Genomic DNA, 21,736 nt, shown 5'->3' with positions numbered 1-21,736 from the left:
TTAAAGTTAGTTGGTGGCGCATACGTTTCTGTTAGCGGTATTGTAAAAGTTTGTTGTCATAGCGGTCATAAGGTGCGATGAACTTTTTTGAAAAATATATTGTATTAGAAATAGAAAAAGACTACTGAAGTATGAAATTATATTAAACAAAGTATACGTGAAATAAGGTAAAATATTAAAAGCAAGTGAAAATCATCTGGAAAAATTTGAAAATACTTATATAGGCTATCTCTCCGGAAGTAAATTGCCGGAAGTAGTATTTGAATTTATAAGTTACGTATACTTACCTTTAGGAAAGTAGGTAGGTTTTGGCTGTGTGTCCTTTGTTATTTCATCTTATTACTGTTACTTATCATAAATAAATGAAGTAGCAGAAAACGAGTAATATTATTAGGAAGAATTCATTATGAAATTGAGAACACTCATAAATACGATTTCTTGGAACACTCAGTCTAGAAGTTGCGTTTGACAAGCGTGATCTTCGCTTTGTGTCAAACTGTTGCAGAAATGCTATGTAGTTACAACTCTTCGTATTATTTAGTTGTAAATGTTTACAAATTTCTCTGCTATTTACCCAATAATATAATTTGATTTTAATTTCACTTATATTTGACTTGCTAATACAGTGTCCTGCTTTATCTGAATATAAATATCTTGTATTATGCGTCAGACTTCTGCATATATAGGGTCAGTATGAATTCTTCCATCTGTTAACAATATAGTGAAATATAACTAGTGCAGTTAAGAAGAGTATTATGTTAGTTATTATTTTCTGGAAATGCCATTGATCACTTGAATTGTCTCACATGAATCTTCAAGAATTTGGCAGAATGTTGCAATTTGGAAAGAAGAAAAAAAATTAATGAAATTCTGGCATTGTTAAATATAACAACACTATACAGTAAAAGTAATTTTTAAGTTGTCTAATTTTTAAATGGATTAATTAATAGTTTAGCGTGATAACAAAGTAGCAATGGAAGAACACAGTGTTGAAAGTTTAGCTGAAGTTTTTCGCTGCTTTATATGTATGGAGAAACTTAAGGATGCTCATTTATGTCCCCATTGCTCCAAGTTGTGTTGCTATGTTTGCATCCGCAGGTGGTTAACTGAACAACGCTCACAGTGTCCCCATTGTAGAGCATCTCTTCATTTACACGAATTAGTCAACTGCCGTTGGGTGGAAGAAGTTACTCAGCAGTTGGATACATTACAGTTGGTTGGAGCATCAAAAAGTGATATCCCTGAAAAGGAAACGTGTAAAACACATAAAGAAAAGCTAAGTGTTTACTGTTCGAATTGCAAGCAATGTATTTGTCACCAGTGTGCTTTATGGGGAGGAATGCATACAAGTCATGTTTTTAAACCTCTTGATGAAGTATATGAACAACATGTCAGTCAAATTAGGGAGGAATTTTCTCATTTACGGCAGCGACTAGTTGAGCTAATGAGTTTGGTTCATGAGGTGGAACGTAATGTGGAAGGTGTCAGAGCTGCCAAAGATGAACGTGTTCATGAAATTAGATATGCTGTTGAACACATGATTTCGCGTCTAGATTCTCAACTGAAAAGCAAACTGCTGACCTTAATGGGACAGAAAAATTCAGTGAGCCAAGAAAATGAGCAGTTGGAATCCTTGTTGCAGTCAGTTGAGCACAAGTTGAATACTTCAAGCAAAAGTGAACTTGTTGCACGTTCTGAAGAGATACTCAACATGATGGCAGAGGTCCAGCGTAAACCTATGACAAGTTTTGTTACTGCCCCAGTTCCTGCTGATTTTCAGAGTGAAATGGTACCACCATATGACAGCAGTACATTTGTTATGCATAATTTTAGTGTTCTTCAGCAGCGAGCTGATCCAGTATATAGCCCACCACTGGTAGTTTGTGGTGTAACATGGCGACTGAAAGTTTATCCTGATGGCAATGGAGTTGTTCGAGCAAACTATTTATCAGTTTTTCTTGAGTTGACTGCAGGTTTGCCAGAGACATCTAAGTACGAATATAGAGTTGAAATGATACACCAAAGATCAAGAGACCCGACAAAAAACATTGTTCGTGAATTTGCATCTGACTTTGAAGTTGGTGAATGTTGGGGTTATAACCGTTTCTTTCGATTAGATCTTCTTGATACTGAGGGATACTTGAATACTGAGAGAGATACTTTAATACTTAGGTTTCAGGTACGGTCACCAACATTCTTTCAAAAATGTCGTGATCAACAGTGGTACATTAATCAATTACAGGCTGTTCAAGCACAATATATTGCTCAAATTCATGATTTAAAAGAAAGATTATCAATTGAACTGTCACGAAATCAAGCAGCTGTAAGTACCAAAGGAGAATTAAGAGATATTCAGCATGCAATTCAAGAACACCCAGCATCAACTAGTGCTTCCACCACTAACACCAACACAAAAACATCTACTGTACATACATCAATATTAAATGGTCAGTCATCCCCTGTAATATCCCCAGTTGCAGTATGTTATTCTCCTGTTTCACAATCATTTACTGTGATACCCTCACCAACTGGTGTTTCACCCTTTTCTTTTTGTATTGACAATACTCATGTAACTGTAGATAATAAAACAAGTGGTGACAGAGCCAATAATACTGTAGATGTGACTATGAAAGGAGAAGAATCTAGAGAAAAGCTTGAAGATAGCAGTAAAAATGCAGATCAGTTCTCTGAGGGGACAGACATGTTACTTGTCTCTTCAAACACATTTCATAGTCCCAAATCTCAAAGTTATAGCCAAAACGACACCATCATTACCTCTAGGGCTCCTGCAAGGCAGTGTGCTCAAAGTTATAAAGATATGTTGGATTCCTATGATGCTTCTTGTGAAGCTGATTCATCAAGCTCAGATGATAATGAAGGTCTGAGCGAAGGTCATGGTGATGAAACATCTACTGAAGTTTTAAATAATAGTGTAAGAGCTAATCCATTAGAAGATAATGATGAAAATGATATTGATGTAGAAACTATGTCTGGGGATAATGATGTTGAGTACAGTGCTACAGCTGCAATAGGACTTCATCAGAGAACAGGCAAGTGGAATTCAGTATCTTGTCCTGATGGAAATAACTTAGTTCAGGTATTACCTACAGTTAGTGATACTAGTAGTATTATGGGATCAGCTGTTGATGATGAATCTGTTTTACTTAGACTTTTAGAGATGCAAGACAGAAACCCAACTTCTTGTAGAAGTTGGAATTTAGGAGACCTGTGCAGACCTGCAACTAAACCAAGGAAAGATGCACTTCCTTGTGGACATTCCTTACTGCTCTCAACTCTTCTTGTAACCAAAGGGATAAGTGCTGAAGCTGATTCATCATTTTCACAGTCTTCTACATCCCCACATTCAGCTATGATGCCATCATCTCTTTCAAAATTATCTTCTGCTCGTAAAAAATGGGATGGTGGTGGCATAAACTGCTCCCATCCAGCTGATTTTGATACACTGGACTGTACAACTCCTTTACAGTCTGCAGAACTAGAAGATAGTGCTGGAGTAGAATGCTTTTCATTGGTGGAGTTATCACCTGATACAGCTTGTAAATCTGTTCCAAGTGTTTCCAGATTGATGAATTTTAGTAGTAGTAGTGAAGTCACTAAGCAAGACCACAGCCATCAACAGCTAAAGAAAAGTGATGCCACTGAAATTGGGCTTCAGTGTCCAGTTAGTCTTGCTGCATCTCTGCTGTCAAAAGTTGAATCAAATAATGAAGTGTTTTCATGGGCTTCCCACAAGCCAGTTCCAAGCCCCAAACCAAACTGGGCTGCATTACAGACCACCACAAGAAGAGATTTCCATGTACCTGAAAGTGGAGCCACTAGAAGCCATAATACTGGAGTGGGTAATACTACAAACAAAGTGTTGAAAGATAAAGGGTGTAGAAAAGAAGAGACTATAAGCAAGAACTTGTCAAGTAGCAGTAGTTCAGTTGATGATGATGAAGTATTGTCTTGTAAAGAGGAACAAAGTCCGTAAGTTATTCTGATTACTCAAAATCTATAGGACATTATGCAGTATATATATATATATATATATATATTTGTTTATGTATGTCTGTGTGTATATATATATAAATGATTTGTATGTATGCATACAAGATAAAATCCATATTTAATATTATTCTATTATTGTTTGATATTTTGTTTTATTAATTTTATATTTTTTCACAATATTATTCAAAATACTTGTACATAAAATAAAAAATTATATGAAATCAGTGCTTCAAACTAAAATATTTTTGTTGTAACAACTCATTTTTTCATAGTTTCCATTAAAGCTCCTATTTTTCTGATAACATTATTGTAACATCAGACTGTGTGTATCATGATGTTAAATAGCTGATTGTATTAAAAACTACAAAATTTACATTCAAAATAAACTTTAAATATATAGGCTTTTTTTCTATTATGAAAACAAAAATGTGCATTTGTAATCAGAACAGGGATGGGGATAAATAAACTAATGATAAAAAAAAAAAACGTTTCTTGAATTTAAACATATGCCAAAAAATTCTGGGATTATATTGCTGTTTTAAGAGTTCAGATTCTATAAATAGAACTTAATATATGTATGTCAGAGTTTCATATTGTTTATTCTAAACACTTTGGAATGAACATGCTTTTTTTAGTGGACAATAAATTTCCTTTTAAGATTTATGCTATATAGAATGAAGTATAAAACTTAAAATTGTCCTTACACTAATTCCTGTTACACTAAGCTATCACCTAGATGTAATTTGAACTTAGATAACATCTGAACTATCTAGGAAAGTGGCTGACTAATAAATTTGAAGTTTATTGTTAAGCTAGTGATTTTTCCATGCATTAAAATGTTGCTGGTTATTTTCTTTTTTTTTATAGTTCAACATCTTATTACAGTACCTGTAAAAGCACTGCAAAAACACCTAAAAGTCATAATCAAATAGGAATTTACAGAGCTCACTTAAATTCCTTTATTACAATGTGCTTTCACTTAGAGCAATGTCAAGAATGTAACCTCCAGTTATTTTATTTATTATTATTGCTATCTGCAAAGTGCTTGTCAAGTTGAAAATGTCATTTACAGCTTTATAACTTATATATATATATAATATAATTTTTCTCATAATATGGATTCTATATGGACGAGCATAAAGAATTTTGTCTTATAACACTAGAAACACTGACAGAGATCAGGTAGAAGAAATGCATACTGTTTCAGATTTTAGAACGTTTTAATTGCTACTGATATATCAGTGTCCACAGGGGACATCCATAGATTTGTTTGATAGATTTTTGGCAGATTAATCTTAAAATCAGAATTTAAGACAGGGATGTAGTTTGTCTCCAACTCGATTCAATATTTATATATATATGCACACTCGGGTCTCTTTTTATGTGGTTTTGAAGTTATGTGGTGCATAACTTCAAAATTTATGTACCGTTGTACATAATGAACAGCGTGTTGCAGCACATTCTGGCATAACGTGTAAGCAGTGAGTGTCCGTGAAATTTAATTTTGCATGTGAGTAAGTGTTTGTCTTTTCATTATCTTAAGTCTAAATTTTGCTAATTTTTATTTTAAAGATTTAATTTGGCCCATTCGAGAAAAAAAAAGCACCACCAAAGAAAAGCAATTTCTTTGGAAATGATAATTGCAATTTTATATCACTTAACAAAAGGAGAGGGATCTACGGCGACTGGTAAACACTTTAATTTAGGCGAATCTACTATAAGAGCAATTTAAAAAACGTCGCAATAAGAAAATCTGTCATTTCTGGCACAAAACTAAGTGCCAAATTATCATTGTACTCAAGAGATGCTTTATTAGAAAAAGCAGAATGAGCTCTCATAATTTGGAACAAAAAGCTCTTCAGTTTTATGAACAGATGAAGCAATTGGAGATTATTGGAGAATACTTCCACTTCCCAGGCTGATAAAGAATTTTTGGCTGGCAAAGGATGGCTAACCGGGTTTTTAAAAAGGAATGCACTTCATAACATGAAGATTACAGGTGAGGGCTCAGCAGCAAGATGCAGCAGCCAAAAATTTTCAAGAGAAGTTAGCTAAAATTATTGAAGATGGTGGATATTGTCCCAATCAAGTGTTTAATGCTGACGAAACAGTTGAATTTGCATCGCAAAGTCTAAGAAAGAAGCAAGTGGATTTAAAGCAAGCAAAGATCGAATAACATTGTTATTTTGTAGCAATGCATCAGAGGATTGAATGTTGAAACCCCTCCTAGTAAATCGATCTCTAAGACCACGTGCTCTAAAAGGCAGAGATCTGAAACAGCTGCCAGTACGTTGGATGGTTAATACAAAGGCCTGGGTAGCAACTGCTGTATTTCCTGAATGGTTCCATAATTGCTTTGTACCAGAAGTGGAAGCATATATAAAGCAAAAAGCTCTCAATTTTTTAAAGTTTTATTAATTGTTCACAATACACAAAGTTATCTGCATTTAGAACATCCAAATGTGCAGGTAGTGTGTTTTCCATCCAATACAACAAGCATTATTCAGCCATTAGATCCAGGCATAATTGCTACTTTTTAAAATATATTACGTTAAGCACACTTTTCAATTTATATTGGATAAACTAGAAAATGAATCATTAACAGCGACCGACGTTTGGAAAAAATTTTCTATTTTGGACTGCTTAAATCATGTTGCATCTGCTATCGCTGAAATAAGACGACAAACTTTAGCCTGCAGGAAAGAAGCTTGGCTTGGATATGTCACAAACAGTGCAACCATTCAAACATCTACATTTTCAGCTGAAATCATTACTTTGGCACATGAAATTGGTGGAGAAGGTTTTGATACATTTAGCCAGAATGATGTAGATGAATTGCTTGTGGATAATGCCTTAAGTGACGATGATATTATTGGATATCGATTAACTTTAGATATCGTCGAAGATCCAGAAAACGATAGTGAAGCAGAAGAAAAACTTGTCCTCCCTCACTGCAAGTATAATTTGAGAAGGTCTTGAACTGTGCAATAAATTGGAAAACCATTTTCTTGTTAATGACACAAATTCTGAATGAGGCTTTAAATTCCAATGGGAGCTGAAGAACTGTATGTCTGGATATCGCAAGCTGTATAAAAAATTAGTAAAATCATCATTGCAAAGTTTAATCACTGATTACATTGTCCGAAGAAAAAAAAATCGGCACAGAACGAGGAACTATTGCCTTTACCATACAGATCTGATGCGCTGACTATCTCTTCTGATGATGAAAGTGATTTCGCACCAGTTCTTAAACATTGCTGAATATTGTCTAATAGCGACGATAATTCTGATGAAAAATTGTAAAAAAAATTGTTACTTTTCAATAAAAATTTAGGTGATGAAATTCACAGAGTGCTGCAATAGCACTTCAGCTGTTTAGGTAGTATTCTTTGGCATTCTTATTTTCCTGAATTTTTATAAACTTTTTTATGCGATTTTAGGTTTATTTTAATTCATTGCTTCTGTTTTATGCAGTTTTAGAAAATTATGGAACGTATCCCTAATTTTTCAACATAAGTTAGGTCTTGTTTTGTGTGATTTTTTTATATGCGGTTTTCTGTGGAACGTATCTATCGCATAAAAAGAGACCCCAACTGTATATTGAATTTTGATCATCTTATATATATATATATATATATATATATATATATATATAAGATGATCAAAATTAAAGTATTCCTGTTTAACACCTTGGGGAGTGCCATCCAATGATCCAAATGCTCTGATTACTTTCAGTAAAACATTGTGTGTCATGTAGGAAAAACAAAAAGTTCCAAAATTCACCAGGGAGTGTTGTAAACACCGAATGCATGGAATTTGCATGTCATGCAAACTCAGCAGATGCCAGGAGTGTTTAAAATGATGGACACAGGATTTTTCCCTTCATTCTGGTTGTTAATACCATTCACAGTGATGGCACCAACCTTGATCCACTGTGCTTGGCATATGAAGCTATACTACCTAAACAGCTGCAGTGCTATTGCAGCACTCTGTGAATTTCATCACCTAAACAAATGTCGATAAGGTCCACTGTAAACATATGCTGCGCCATAGTAATCATATGCTGTTAATTTCTCTTTATTTTAAGTGTCTTTATTTTTTTCTATACCTTATATACTGTTATTCTTAAAATATTTATCTTTATACTTTATGCTAATTAGCTGTATGTGCTTTCTCTCTCGTAACCTTTCTTGTTTACTCTACTGCGTACTATGATTATCCATCCTTCGCACTACGTGTCTTATGCTTAAGATACTAGAAAATTTATTTAATTTAGCTGTGCCACTAATATCATTTAATTAGCATAAAACTCAATAATACGGCCAGCAGATTTCTCTCTCTCTAACACGAATTCCTTCAATAAAACTTTTAATAAACAGTCGTGGTCTATTTAACTTTACTTAACTTTACGCTTTGGCTATCCCACTTAGTTTCCCGCTCACAAGTCCGATTTATTTAGGAACAGTGCAGTTGTAAAAATAAACAATCAGGCAGCACTCCTTTAACAAAAAAATCAAAACACATTTTATTTACATTACTATGAAATATACATGAATTAAACAATAGGGAGATTGCTTTCTCTATCCATCTATAAAAATTCTTTAGCACAGATTAGAACCTTTTTACTTCAACATTAATTAATCTCTTTAACTCAAAAACCTATTAACTCTCTGCTTACAAATTCAACTTATTAAACTCCTAGTTTACTTACAAACAGGTTAGAGTTATTTTTACAAATTTGATATCAATTTTCAACATGCCAATTGACTCTCTTAAGAACACTTCTTATCACTATTAAACAGAAATCTTAAACATCCTTCTATGACAACTATAAGAGGGGAATATACAAAAGTGTGTAACTTACAAAGGCTCTGTATCGCACATTCAGTCAAAAGTCTTTCACTAAAAGTTCTATGGCAATTCTTTCATCTCAGATCTCGAGCTTCCTTCAAGAAATTTGGCTTCAGTAGTATCTCATCGAAAAAATAGCGGGCTGTAAACAGCTACCTATGAAACTCGTACAGCTCCGGCAAAATGTTGTTCTCCCAAAGCGAAAAGAAAAACTTCCGAGCGAAGCTGCTTCGGGTAATTTGCATCGCCTTTTCTCCTCTGCTTTGGCTCGCTGAAAATGCCTTGACGACTGCCGTCTCATGTAGCTTGAACTCCCGCCTCTAAGAAACTGTAATTGCCGCCAATTGAGGAATCAACCAGGATTCCTCTCTGGCCTGGAAGCTTTCCTCCGGCAATTGGAACTTCTCCTTTCGGCAACTCAACTCTCTCTCTCTAGACTGGAACTGGGGAGCCCCGTCTGCGGCCTCTGGAAACCCTCTCTTGACGTCTCGAACCGGAAAGCTAACTATGCTTGGCTCTGTCACTTTTTATTATGCCTTCTCTGAGACCTCTCACAAAGTTTGTAACCCCCAAAGAACTCGGCATGACTTTCAAGTTTGGCCCACTTTCTTTTGATTCTAAGTTGCTATCCATCGGGAAGTTGTTTGAACCTTTCTGACTCACTTCGGAGGTGTTTACACACAGAGCTTGTAAGTCTTTCTCATACACAAAAAAAAAAAAAAAACCACCCTTTCTTATGCCGTCATGTAAAGCTATTACATAAAGTTCTGGCACTAAAACATTGCCTTGTTTTTTAACACACTGAAATATTCTTATTAAAGGAGTATATACAGTTAACTTCCAAAGGGTTATTTACAAAAATATCTAGTACAAAATATACAGAGACAAGTTATTTTTACAACATTCTCATGGGACTTGACCTCTGTAAAAAAAAAAAAATAAAATAAAAAAAAAAAATAAATAAAATAAAATAAAATAAATAAATAAATAAATCATGGTAAAGGTGGAATAAGCTCTGATCATTATTCTTAATATTTGTCCCCTTGCCTTTAATGCATAGCATCATACATCTCCTCAAGTAGATGGGCTTTGTATTAAGGGTAAATATTAAGAATAGTGACCAGAGCTTATTCCACCTTTACCACCAGTTGCCTAGGCTTGCACTACCTTGTGGGTCAGTTAGACTTACACTACGTGCAGGTGCAAACTTGACTTATTTGTCTGTTTGCTTACTTGGGAAATGGAGTAAAACCAGGTTTAAAATAGCTTGGTATCTTTAAGAAAATTTTATGTAGCCGACTCTGTTCAGATATCACCTTATGGTCACTCTCACCAAATGGAGGAAGATTTCACAATCACATCCTCTGATGAAATGATTAAATCTAAGTAACTTTGCTCATGTGCCCCTTGTTTATCATACTACATATGATAGTTATCCCTCAAGAAATTTGTTTTCCTGAGAGAGAGTTTTTTTTTTTGCTTGGTTACAAAGTAAATTATACTTGCCAAAAAATTATATTCTTGTTTATAAGCAAAAAAAAGTTTGCGCATGAAGTATTTTCATGATTACGCTACTTGTATAAAGAGTATTGACTTCACATCAGTTGCCTTAGTATTGCATAATGCAAAGTGCTTATCCTTTCAGATGTGTATAATGCTATACATTAAAGAAAGAGTCATTACTTAGATCAGTTTTGACCTTGATTGAGGTCTCATCAGTGAAAGCTAGACTCAGAAAGATACCAAGGTTGAATTAATGAAGCAGTGAAGTCAGCAGGAGGTAAGAGTTATCTAACCTACTGTTGACATTGTGGGTTTGAGGTATCTCCAGAAGAGGAATGTCACATTTCTGGACATTTGGTTGGTGTCTAAAGTAACATAAAATCTAAAGAAAAGGGTTCCTTTTTAGTGAGTACTAAGACAGGATTGAGTTTTTGTTAACAATGGAATTAACAAGGTTATCAGAACCTTGAAGAAGTTTTATCCTTTATCCAAGTCTTAGCAAACAAAATTTGTGCCTGAAGTATTTTCAGGACTGGGGCAACTCGTGGTAAAGGTGGTATAAGTTCTCATCACCTGCCTTAGTATCTCCCATAATGCAAAGCACATCTCTCACATCTCCTTGCGGACATGTATATTGCCCACAAAGAAGATCTGGGTAGTGGCCCTTTCCTTAATGCATAGCATTATACATGTCCGCAAGGAGATGTGCTTTGCATTATGGGAGATACTAAGGCAAGCAATGAGAACTTATACCACCTTTACCACGAGTTGCCCTAGTCCTGAAAGTACTTGAGGTGCAAACTTTGTTTGATAACACTTGGGTAAAGGATAAAACCCAATATACACCCTCTGTCCAAAAAGAAACTGAACTTTTAGAAAATAGAAGAAACTAGTGGCACCACCTTTTGTATCTTTTTGTTGTCAAAAGCAACAACCTTCATTGGTGTTGTGTCAACTGTTTATGGCATTTGTTTCATTAGAAGCAGAATTATAGTGCCAAGAGTGGCAGTGTGTTTTGACGAATGGTCGGAAAATGGGTTTCAAACGGAGAGCTGCGATTTCGTTAAACTTGGTAAAAGTTTTACCGAAATGCATTAAATGCTTTAAAAAGCATACATTGATGAATTCTTATCCCATACTCAAGTTTACGAGTCGTTTAAGCGATTTCCAAGTGGTCATGAAACTCTTGTGGACGACGAAAAGTCGGGCCATCCAAAAACCAGACTGAGTGAAGTTAACATCCAAAAAGTGCATGATTTCATCAAAGAAAACCCAAAATCATCCGTGAGATTGATTGAAGATGAATTGGGGATTCCAAATTCAACTGTACACAACATTTTGACCGAGAATTTGGGCCTTCATAAATTGAAATCATGATTTGCACCATCTCATCGTTTGAACATTGTGAGACAGTTTTTGAGCAAAAACCAAGTTTGTGTGTTGGATCACTCACCATGTTCACCTGATTTAGCACCCTGTGACTTCTTTCTCTTCCCCCAACTTCATTTGCCAATGAAAGGTAAGCAATAACGACACCATTGAAAACATTCAAGCGGCAGTAACCACGATCCTCAACAGTATCCCAAAAACCAATATAAAAAACTCATTTAATGAATTAATTGACTGTGCCAAACACTGTATCGAGGCTGAGGGAGAGTATATTGATTGAAATTAATGATTTGAATAATTATAATTGGCCTGTATTTTATTTTCTGTCAAGAGTTCGGTTTCTCTTTGGACAGAGGGTGTATAATTAGTAGCATAGCCAAGTGAAAAAAACTTCCATAAAATTATCTCTGATCCAGAAACTTTTAATAATAGGGTGTGACACTCTTTGAAACTCTTATAGGTAAATATGACTTCTCCATTACTTCCACCTTAGTATCACCACCTCTGGGTCTGGCTCCCACTAATGAGACCACTAATCAGTAAATGTCGAAACCAGTCTGGGTAGTGGCCCTTCCCTTAATGCATAGCATTATACATATCTGCAAGGAGATGTGCTTTACATTATGGTAGATACTAAGGCAAGTGATGAGAACTTATACCACCTTTACCACGAGTTGCCCCACTCCTGAAAGTACTTCAGTCACAAACTTTGTTTGCTTACACTTAGATAAAGGATAAAACCCAATATATAATTAGTAGCATAGCCAAGTGAAAAAACTTCCATAACCTTGAAGGAAGGTTTGGAGATCAGAATTTAGGGTTCTATAAGTTGATGTCCTGGAAGGTTTATGGATTGGTGCAAGGTTTGTCAAATGAGACAGAGGAGTGCTATGTACTCTGTCAGTAAAATTGTGAATTGGATTTGCAATCAAATGTATATGGTCATTAATATATAAGAAATTAAGTAGAAAGAACAAAGTCTTATGGAACTCTGATATTAGTTGTAAAGGAGAATAAAGACATCCAGCTTTACAACCATCATACATATTGTGTAACTTGAAACCTTACAACCAAATTGCAGAAGTCAGACAATGGAAGCACTCTAATAGTATTCTTCCAATAGGCCTTTGTGCAGAACAAAAACCAGGTACCTTAGAGATGTCATAGCAATGACTTGAGATTGGTGGTGGCCAGTGAAAATTTTAAGTGGGGGCGCTGCATATACAGAATAAAAAAAAATTATTTTTTTCCTAATTAGTAACCAATTGATTAATAAATAAATTTATATATTAAAAAATTGCTTTATTAAAAATATTTCATCCTCACCACGAATAAACACTAATAATAAAAGTTTCGTACCTCACAGAAATAACGCACGCAAGCATATGATACACTGCCCAAACGAGCAGTGTTGGAATCACTGGTGATGTGCAATGAGAAGTGCAAACGAATGTCAGCAAGACCAGCTACAATTGGCCTAACGTGATAATTCTGACACTGTGTTAGATCGCAGTGCATTTGTTTCGTGTAACGATAATTGAAAAAATATAAATCTTTTCATATTTTCAACAGTGACACGTCATAATTCAGCCTTGTATCTGTAATAAATAAATAATTATATGTTATTTTAACAAAATAAAATAAGATTTACAAAAAATAATTCACCCTCACGACGAACACGCACTAATAATAAAAGTTTCATACCTCACAGAAATAACGTGCGCAAGCATATGATATACTGCCCAAACGAGCAGTGTCGGAATCACTGGTGATGTGCACTGAGAAGTGCAAACAAATATCGGCGAGACCAGCTACAATTGGCCTAACGTGATAATTCCGACACTGCATTAGATCGCAGTGATCTAAAGCGTTAATCGAACAATTCCAATATTAACTATTCAATCAATGTCAAAACATAAGCTGTAACCTTTAACATGTTGTATTGCATTTATATAATGTAAGCATTGTCATTATTTATAAACCCAAACAAAATTTAATTTTTTCATTTTTTCCTTGAGATTCTCCAGACATTTCTGTGACATTTTCCCACAGGTGAGTGACATAAGCAAGAAGATCCCCTGTTGATTGTTTCATAAACCATACTGGTGACTATTTATTAACTGAAAAGTTTAGAAATTGAGTAGTAATGATTTCGTTCATTGCTATAGAAAGAACTCAAGTGAGAGAAATTTGGATGGCAGTTTGATGATACATTCCCCCACACACCTTCATGGGAATGGTTTGAATATTTGCTCATTTCTAAGCTGCAGGATAGACACCAGAGGAAATAGGGAATAATGAAAAAGTTACATAGAACAGGAGTGATCTCTGGAGCATAAACTTTCAGAAGGATCAGAGAAATGCCATCAGGACTATGGGAGTTTATTGGGTATCCAGTTTGGACACTCTTCTTATCTCTTTTTGGAATATTATCAAAGGGATATTGATTGTCAGCACAAGAGACAGAGAAAATGTGATTTGCTTTTTAGCCAGTACCTTGACTTACATCAGGGTTCTGTTCCATCAGGTAGGATATAAGTCGGTTCAGACGTAAGTCGATACATTAAATCAACAGAGTTATATGGGTTAGTGACTTAACAGTAATAAGTATGCTGTCATTTTAATTTTTAAATCTTATTATAAAACTGTACTGTGTATGTTACTGCCACTATAAAACAGGAAAATAATCACTCAAATCTTCCTCCACAATCCCATCTTCATTATCTTCTCTATGTGAAGGACCAGGCTGTGCCTCTTCTGGTGTAATCTTTGTTTTTTTGTTTTTTTTTTTGATGAAAATGTCCAATGTGCTTTGCTTATTCCTCTTCTTTTCATCATAAATTTGTTTATAGCAAGCAAATGCATCATGTACTTTCCTTTCTACTAATAAGTAGCATTCAACATTGTGACCCATGTCTTCAACCATTTTGAGAACATCGCTAACTGCAGAGAACATTTCTGCAAGACTGTGAATTGTTTGACTACCTCTTCTTTTTCTCGTTGCTCCAGTTCAACCAATTCTTCGTTGGTCAACTCTTCAAGGGCACTTCCTATGAGTTGAACTATGTCGTCATCATTCACTTCAAGACTCAGGTTGTTTGCTAGGCTCACTATTTCTTCACTCAATTTACAAAGGTCTTTTTTTGTTTCAAAACTTCCAAAATTGTGCACAAACCTTTTTAATGTCTTTTTTCCATATGCCACTCATACATTGAGAGATCACTTTGTCCCAAACTAAAGCAATATTTTTAATAGCATGATAAATATTGAATGAGAGTCTGGTCGTTTCCTTCATCAGCAGAAATCGCTTGTGAAAAAGTTCTCCATAGATAATAAACCTTAAACATTACTAGAACTCCCTGATCCATTGGTTGGATCAATAAAATAGTGTTTGGAGGGAGAAACATGATCTTGAACTTGAAGATCACCAATATAAGATGGATGACCTGGAGCATTATCTAGAATTAATAAAATTTTAAATTCTACATTTTCTTTCACACAGTAGCTTTCCATTTCACTCGCATAACAGTTAAGGCATCTGCAAACAATTTTTGAATCATCTATGACTTCTTATATCTCTGCTAATGAACTGGAAGTGTATGCTTCCTAATGTTTTTGAAGGCTCGTGGATTCTCACTGTGCCATATCACAAATGGTTTCAATTTATATACAGCCACATTACCCCCTAACAGAATTGTAACATGGTCTTCAAGAGGTTTGAAACCAGACATAGATTTTAGCTTTTTGTGGATGAATTTTCTGTTCGGGCATTTTTTTCCGATATAAGGAGGTCTCATCGATATTAAATATTTACTGTAGCAAATAATTTTCCTCTGTAATAATTTTATCCAATTTCTCCACAAACTCCTTGGCAGCCTTCTCATTGGAACTTGTAGATTCACCTATATTTTCACATTATGCAGTGCAAAATGCTGCTTGAATCTCGTGAACCAACTGGAAGAAGCATTGAATTCGTAGTCATAATCGGGCCCTGCTTTCTCCTTCACCATGTTGAAGAGACTTAGTGGTTATGGTCATAGTGCTAAGAGCTATGCGCTTTTGGTTCAGGTCCTCTATGCATGATGGAAGTAGATTTTCCAATAACTTATAGGACCTTGTCATTGCTTCGTCACTATCGTTGAACTTGCAACTTCGTTTCAATATCAATTGCTCGCCTCTTTTTCTGTGATTCTTCACTAGGTTTTTAATTGGGCATGTAGGGGCCATGTTCCACAAAATATCACAAAATATTTAACGATGAATACACAAATAACATATTTTTCAAACAAAATCAACAGAGGAACTGTTGAAGCCAAGTGCAAACTGCCGATGGAGGTTGCCACTGCATTGTTGCTAAATAAAAATCTTTTTACTTTGTGCTCGCATGCGTCTTGTTCAAAAGTATAGCAAAATGTGAGAAGTATGTTCTAAGATCAATCAGACTTGGGTTTATAAAGTTTTAGGAGTTGAGTAGGAAAAAGTCGTGTTTGTTGAATGAAAAAGAAAAAAAAAAAGATTGGTGGTGGACAAACTGGAAATTTAAATATATTCAAAAATAAAGAGAGTGAAGTAGGATCTTTCTTCCAGGTTATAAAATAGGAGTTTGTTTTGATAGCATTGAAATGCACTAGATGATCTTCACTCCACATATGAAGAGTGAGGAGATGAGAGTTTAAGATACTGGCTATGGAAGATATTGAAGCTTAAATCATTCAAGTAATAAAAGGTTTCTTGATGATAAAGCATTATCAACTTAGGAAAAGTTGATAATGATATTTTCAAAATATCTATAATGATAATGACAGTGTGCTTTAAGATATTTTCAAAATATCTTAAAGTACACTGGTTATGAAAGATGAAGCTTGAATGAAGAAGCAGAACGGAGAGAACTATCAACTTAAGAAGAGATTTCAAGATATCTTAAGCAAGTAAAAGACTTTGTTGTGGTTTTGTTTCATTTCCTCAGATATTTAGAATTGTATGTAAATGTGATGCCACTGCATCAGCAAAACTAGAAGAATGCATCAGATTCCCCTCCATATGAGGTACCTGTTCATGGTGAATGGGACCTCCCAATGATGGTCGTGGCCTTTTTTTCTTATTCTTCTGCTTTCCTTTTCATTCCATATTCTTTGCTTTACTTCACCTGAGTCTTTTTTACTATCCTGTTCAGACCACTATCGCTAGGATCCAATGCCTCACCACATGTTTGCTATGCAATGCAACAAGTGGATATCCAGAAAGAGGAATTCCAGTAGTCTTACATTACTTTGGTCTCACCTTTGTCAATATTGGATGGCCTGCCCAGGACCTGATTGGTCCTGGGCAGGTCATAGTGGATTTGCCTGTAAAGTTCAATAAGTTTCCTTCCCCATGGTCCAAGGACAGGGTCCATGGCTTGCTATGGTGCCAGTATGGCATTCTGCTCCCAAGTACAGTCATTGCTTTCCAGGGGGTGAGCATCTAATGTGTGGCTCCCACATTAGATGCTCCCAGAGGGTGGGAAGATCTGATTCCAAATAGGACCCTTCCTGAAAATGAATAATTATTCATCCTCTTGTTTATCAGAGTGCTTTCGATAAGCCTGAACCATGGAAAACAACCAAATCAAAACAAAAAAACATCAGAAGCTGCAACAAATGTACCACCTTTCTTAATCCTGCATTCACCAGAGGAGAATGTCCACTTTGAAAAGTGTCAACTTTTTTCCATACAGAAGGGTTGACAAGAGCTCCAAATTCTGTAAAGAAACTGCATTCAGGAAGCAGCAACAATCAAAAAAATTACTTCGCATAACATCTTTTTTTTGGGGGGGGGGGTACCAATTACAGTTATCCCCACAAAACGTTACTTTTTCTAGGGCATAATATCAGCGTCAGACCTCCTGATAGGGTAGTCCTCACTGAAGATTACCTAAAGACAGGTGTGACAGCCATAAGAATTCTCATACATAGGGATGGGCACTTAGTTCCTACCAGGAACATCATCCTTACCATCAGCATATCAAAACCACCACGAATTGTCAAAGCAGGTTATCTCAGAAGCCAGTAAGGCTCTAAATCCTGAACACTTTGTGCTGCTTTAAATGTCAGAAATATGATTATTCTCGGACTGCTTGTCACAGCTCTGCCATCTATGCCCAATATGGTTAAGATCATGAGAATAGATTATAAGAGCAAAACACAAAAATGCTCTGCGAGAGACCATGTACTCATGAGCATGGCAAAAGTGGAAACGAGATGCAAAAAATATAACAGAGCAATGCATCACTTATCAGGAGGCAGAAAGATAGTATACTGCAACAGTGGCAAGACTATTTGCTAAATTCTCTTACACCGAGAAGGCAATTGTAAAGAACATATCTGTAGGGATATCAATACATCAGTCTCACCATCTTATAACATCCTTGAATGGTATTACTTGCTTGCTGACTTTCTCTGTAGAGCAGATCAAAGAGAAAAATTAACATGGAATTACACCTGATGACATGCCAAAAATAGTCCCACTACATGAAAATTCTCTTATTAAAAAATAGCAAAAAAATGGAATATGCACCACAGGGAATCAAACACGTGCCTCCAAACCCTTTAATAGATGGCCTATTAACAGATAGCAAGGATACCTCAGCTCCCCCACAGGAGGATGAAACAACTAAAATATACCTGGTGTCCTAGAGGGAGTCCATTGTGACGGCATCTTAGATATTTTTCCTGATGATGAAATGATGGACACTCTCCATTCACAATTCTCAAAAAATCAAAAATCCAAGACTAATATTAGAAAACAAAATCTCTCAATGTAGGAATCCCGAAGCCAGTTCATGAACTGGCTATTCCTTAAACCAGACTATATAATTTGAGTCTCAGAACAGGGAAGATTCTGCAGGAGCAGAAAGAATGTATGGTCATCCCATTGCACACGGGTGGTGCAAAGACATTTCCAAATCAGAAATGGGTTGACAGAGAATCTCTGCTTTGTAATGGACAGAGATTACAAAAATCATTGGTAAGGGAAGGTCATGTTTTAGCAGTTTGCTCACATTCTATAATAATATTACCATTAAACTAGACAAGGGAAATGGATACACCATAATACTTCTGGATTTTGCTAAAGCTTTTGACAGAATACAGCATGGAAAACTATTGCATAAATTATAGAATATTGGTCTGGATTATAAAATATTAACGTGGATAACTGACTGAGAGATATCAAAAAGTGGTATACAAGAGATTGTGAGTCTGCAAAATTTAAGGTAACCAGTGGTGTACTGCAACAATCAGTCCTTGGTCCACTGTTATTCAACCTGTACATTAATAAAATTGGGAAGGATTTGACTGGTAACAAACAACTATTTGCTGATGATGCAAAGTTAGGTAGAGTAATCAGGATTGCGGCTGATATGCAGTACTTGCAAAATGATTTGAATAGACTGGAAAGTGTGGGCATGGAAAAATCGATGTCAGTTCAATATCAGTAAATGTAGTCATGCACTTTGGCATGATTAGATATCCAATGTTATATTATATTGATGGGATTATGCTAGAAGAAACTGACCAGGCATAGGGATCTTGAAGTGTTAGTAGATAGGAAGTTGAAGTTCAGGGGCCATGTAGCAAAGATTGCAAATATAACTCAAAACATCATTCCAATGCTGAAATGTACTTTGACATGTAAAGATAAGAGTGTCATTTTGCCTCTTTACAAGGCCTTGATAAGACCTCACTTGGACTTTTTTGTGTGCAGGTCTGATCTCGTGGTTTCTGTTGTGCTTCTGATACAGTGGGGAGAGTGCAAAGGAGAGTTATCAGGATTGTGGAATACTGATTATGAAGACAGGTTGAGAATTTGTAAATTGCAGACACTAGCAAACAGGAGAAAGAGGGAGTGATATGATTGAGACTGACAAACTTCTGAAAGGATCATACATGATTTCAGTTGATGGAATTTTTCAATTTATGGAGGGTAGGGAAAGGATGCGAGGGCATCCTTGGAAGTTGAGAATGAATGCTGTCAGGTGTGTGTGTGGGGGGGGGGGGTGGCTAGATTTTTCTCTCATAGAGTATTGCTTGATTGGAATGGATTGTCATTGGATGTTGTATGCAAACAGTGTGAATGAATTCAAGAAAAAGTATGACAGCTGGTGTGTGAAGTTTTTTGCCTCCTTCAATGAGTTCCTGCCTCCCTGGAGGTCTCTCTTAATAATTATTATTATTATGTGACACCTCCATATAGTCCAAAGACTCATCGAGAGAGAGAGTGTGCCAACAGCATCGAACGATTGATTCCCATCCAACTACTAACCGCACTCAAACTTGCTTAAGCTATTAGTAGCAGAGGCTCTACCAAGCAACCAACCTTCGCCGGCCGTAATAATAATATTTATAATCTATTTGAGGCCTATACAGTAAGGCAGATTTTATTACTCACCAAATATCCTTTGTTTTTAAATTTTTATAGAAAATCAATATTTTTTGCCGTACATAGATCATTTTTTATGCATACGATATCTCTTTGTATACAGACTTTTAATACTGGTTATTTTATTTGTATTTTACAAACTTTTTTTACACTTGTACGTTATACATTCTTATCTATACCAGTTTCTAGTTTTGTTTCATTATCCAATCATTTTTGTTTTGAAAACCGATATGATCTGTCCTGGTTAAGTCCAACCATGGCTGTCTTTGCACCATTAAACACTAAACTGGCAAACAAGCAAGCATCAGATTTATATAACTCAAAAAATAGACATAGCAAGACTATCATTCTTAAAAATATTTGTCTCTGTCTCCCATACAGTGGAGTAATGCATGACAACTAGTAAAGCAGAAAATTATTACGTCGATCAGATTTTTGATCAGAAAGGCTGGCTAATTTTGTGTAGCTGCTGAAAAACTGAAGTTTCTTGTGAATGGCAATAAGATAATGGAAGGAAATTGTGTTAACAGAAATTACTACTGCACAAAGAGACCAAATATACTGTCAATCAACCAAGGGCATGAACAACCTATTATCAGTTTGTGACCTTAACTGGGACTAAAGTTAAATGGCAGTTTCATTGTGATTATTGTTCTTACAGGTGAGTGTTATATATCTCTCTCTCTATGTTGAAAGTTTATTTTTCACTTGGTTAGAGTATAATAGAGTATAAAGGAATAAACTAAATTTATTATTATCTCTCTCTCTCTCTCTCTCTCTCTCTATGTTTATTACTATTATTGTGTGATCACCTTTCTCCTTATATACTCTCCATAGCATCTTCTGCAGCTCATGATTAATGATATTACTCATCCATCTAACTCATATCTGATTAACTATATATATATATATATATATATCCCTTTCTTGACAGAATATTCCTCATGTTTTACAGAGTCCCAAGTCAAGACCACAGGGAGGCAGTGTGGCCACCTTGGTTATGGATAGCTCTTCTGATCCTGTGACCAGGTTCCAATACTCTCACACCCTAGTCTCCTGCATCGCATGTTGCCTCAAGTCTAACTCGTATCTGATTAACTCTCCTTACCTTAGGTATACAATGTAATATTGCTTCCTCTAGATGCCCTTAACTGACTCCCATGCTCTACTAACATCCTTCCCTTTCAATGTTTTATGCCATGGAACAGATTTAAGCTTCCACCTAAGCTTGTTCATAATCACTTGCCCTGTAGTTCTATGTATATATATATATATATATATATATATATATATATCCCTTTCTTGACAGAATATTCCTCATGTTTTACAGAGTCCCAAGTCAAGACCACAGGGAGGCAGCGTGGCCACCTTGGTTATGGATAGCTCTTCTGATCCTGTGACCAGGTTCCAATACTCTCACACCCTAGTCTCCTGCATCACATGTTGCCTCAAGTCTAACTCGTATCTGATTAACTCTCCTTATCTTAGGTATACAATGTAATATTGCTTCCTCTAGATGCCCCTTAGCTGACTCCCATGCTCTACTCACACCCTAAGCTTGTTC

General features: G+C 35.6%; 1 protein-coding gene and 1 long non-coding RNA gene across 2 annotated transcripts in view; one reads left to right on the top strand and one right to left on the bottom strand.

Annotated features, from left to right (window-relative positions):
• Positions 1 to 379, bottom strand: part of LOC150108669 (uncharacterized) — a 114,957-nt gene extending 114,578 nt beyond the window's left edge. Inside the window, exon 1 of the long non-coding RNA XR_016548139.1 lies at positions 288 to 379. This is a non-coding gene — a long non-coding RNA (uncharacterized LOC150108669). The remainder of the gene's footprint in view (positions 1 to 287) is intronic.
• LOC150108668 (uncharacterized) lies at positions 301 to 21,219 on the top strand. The gene is made up of 2 exons (XM_090390917.1): positions 301 to 3,990; positions 21,128 to 21,219. Exons 1-2 carry the CDS (start codon positions 974 to 976, stop codon positions 21,195 to 21,197), a joined length of 3,087 nt encoding a protein of 1,028 aa, XP_090247043.1. The 5' UTR covers positions 301 to 973; the 3' UTR covers positions 21,198 to 21,219.
• Positions 21,220 to 21,736: the final 517 nt, after the last annotated feature.

Source organism: Typopeltis vanoorti, chromosome 3 (genome assembly GCF_054136105.1).
Source record: "Typopeltis vanoorti isolate ZY-2024b chromosome 3, IOZ_Tvanoo_1.0, whole genome shotgun sequence".
Taxonomy (NCBI): domain Eukaryota; kingdom Metazoa; phylum Arthropoda; class Arachnida; order Uropygi; family Thelyphonidae; genus Typopeltis; species Typopeltis vanoorti.
This window is presented reverse-complemented; position numbering and strand designations above follow the sequence as displayed.

Coding starts and splice junctions, on each gene's coding strand:
- LOC150108668 (XM_090390917.1), top strand. CDS start 974: ATGGAAGAACACAGTGTTGAAAGTTTAGCTGAAGTTTTTCGCTGCTTT. Junction 3,991..21,127: donor TGTAAAGAGGAACAAAGTCC/GTAAGTTATTCT, acceptor CATGTTTTACAG/AGTCCCAAGTCAAGACCACA.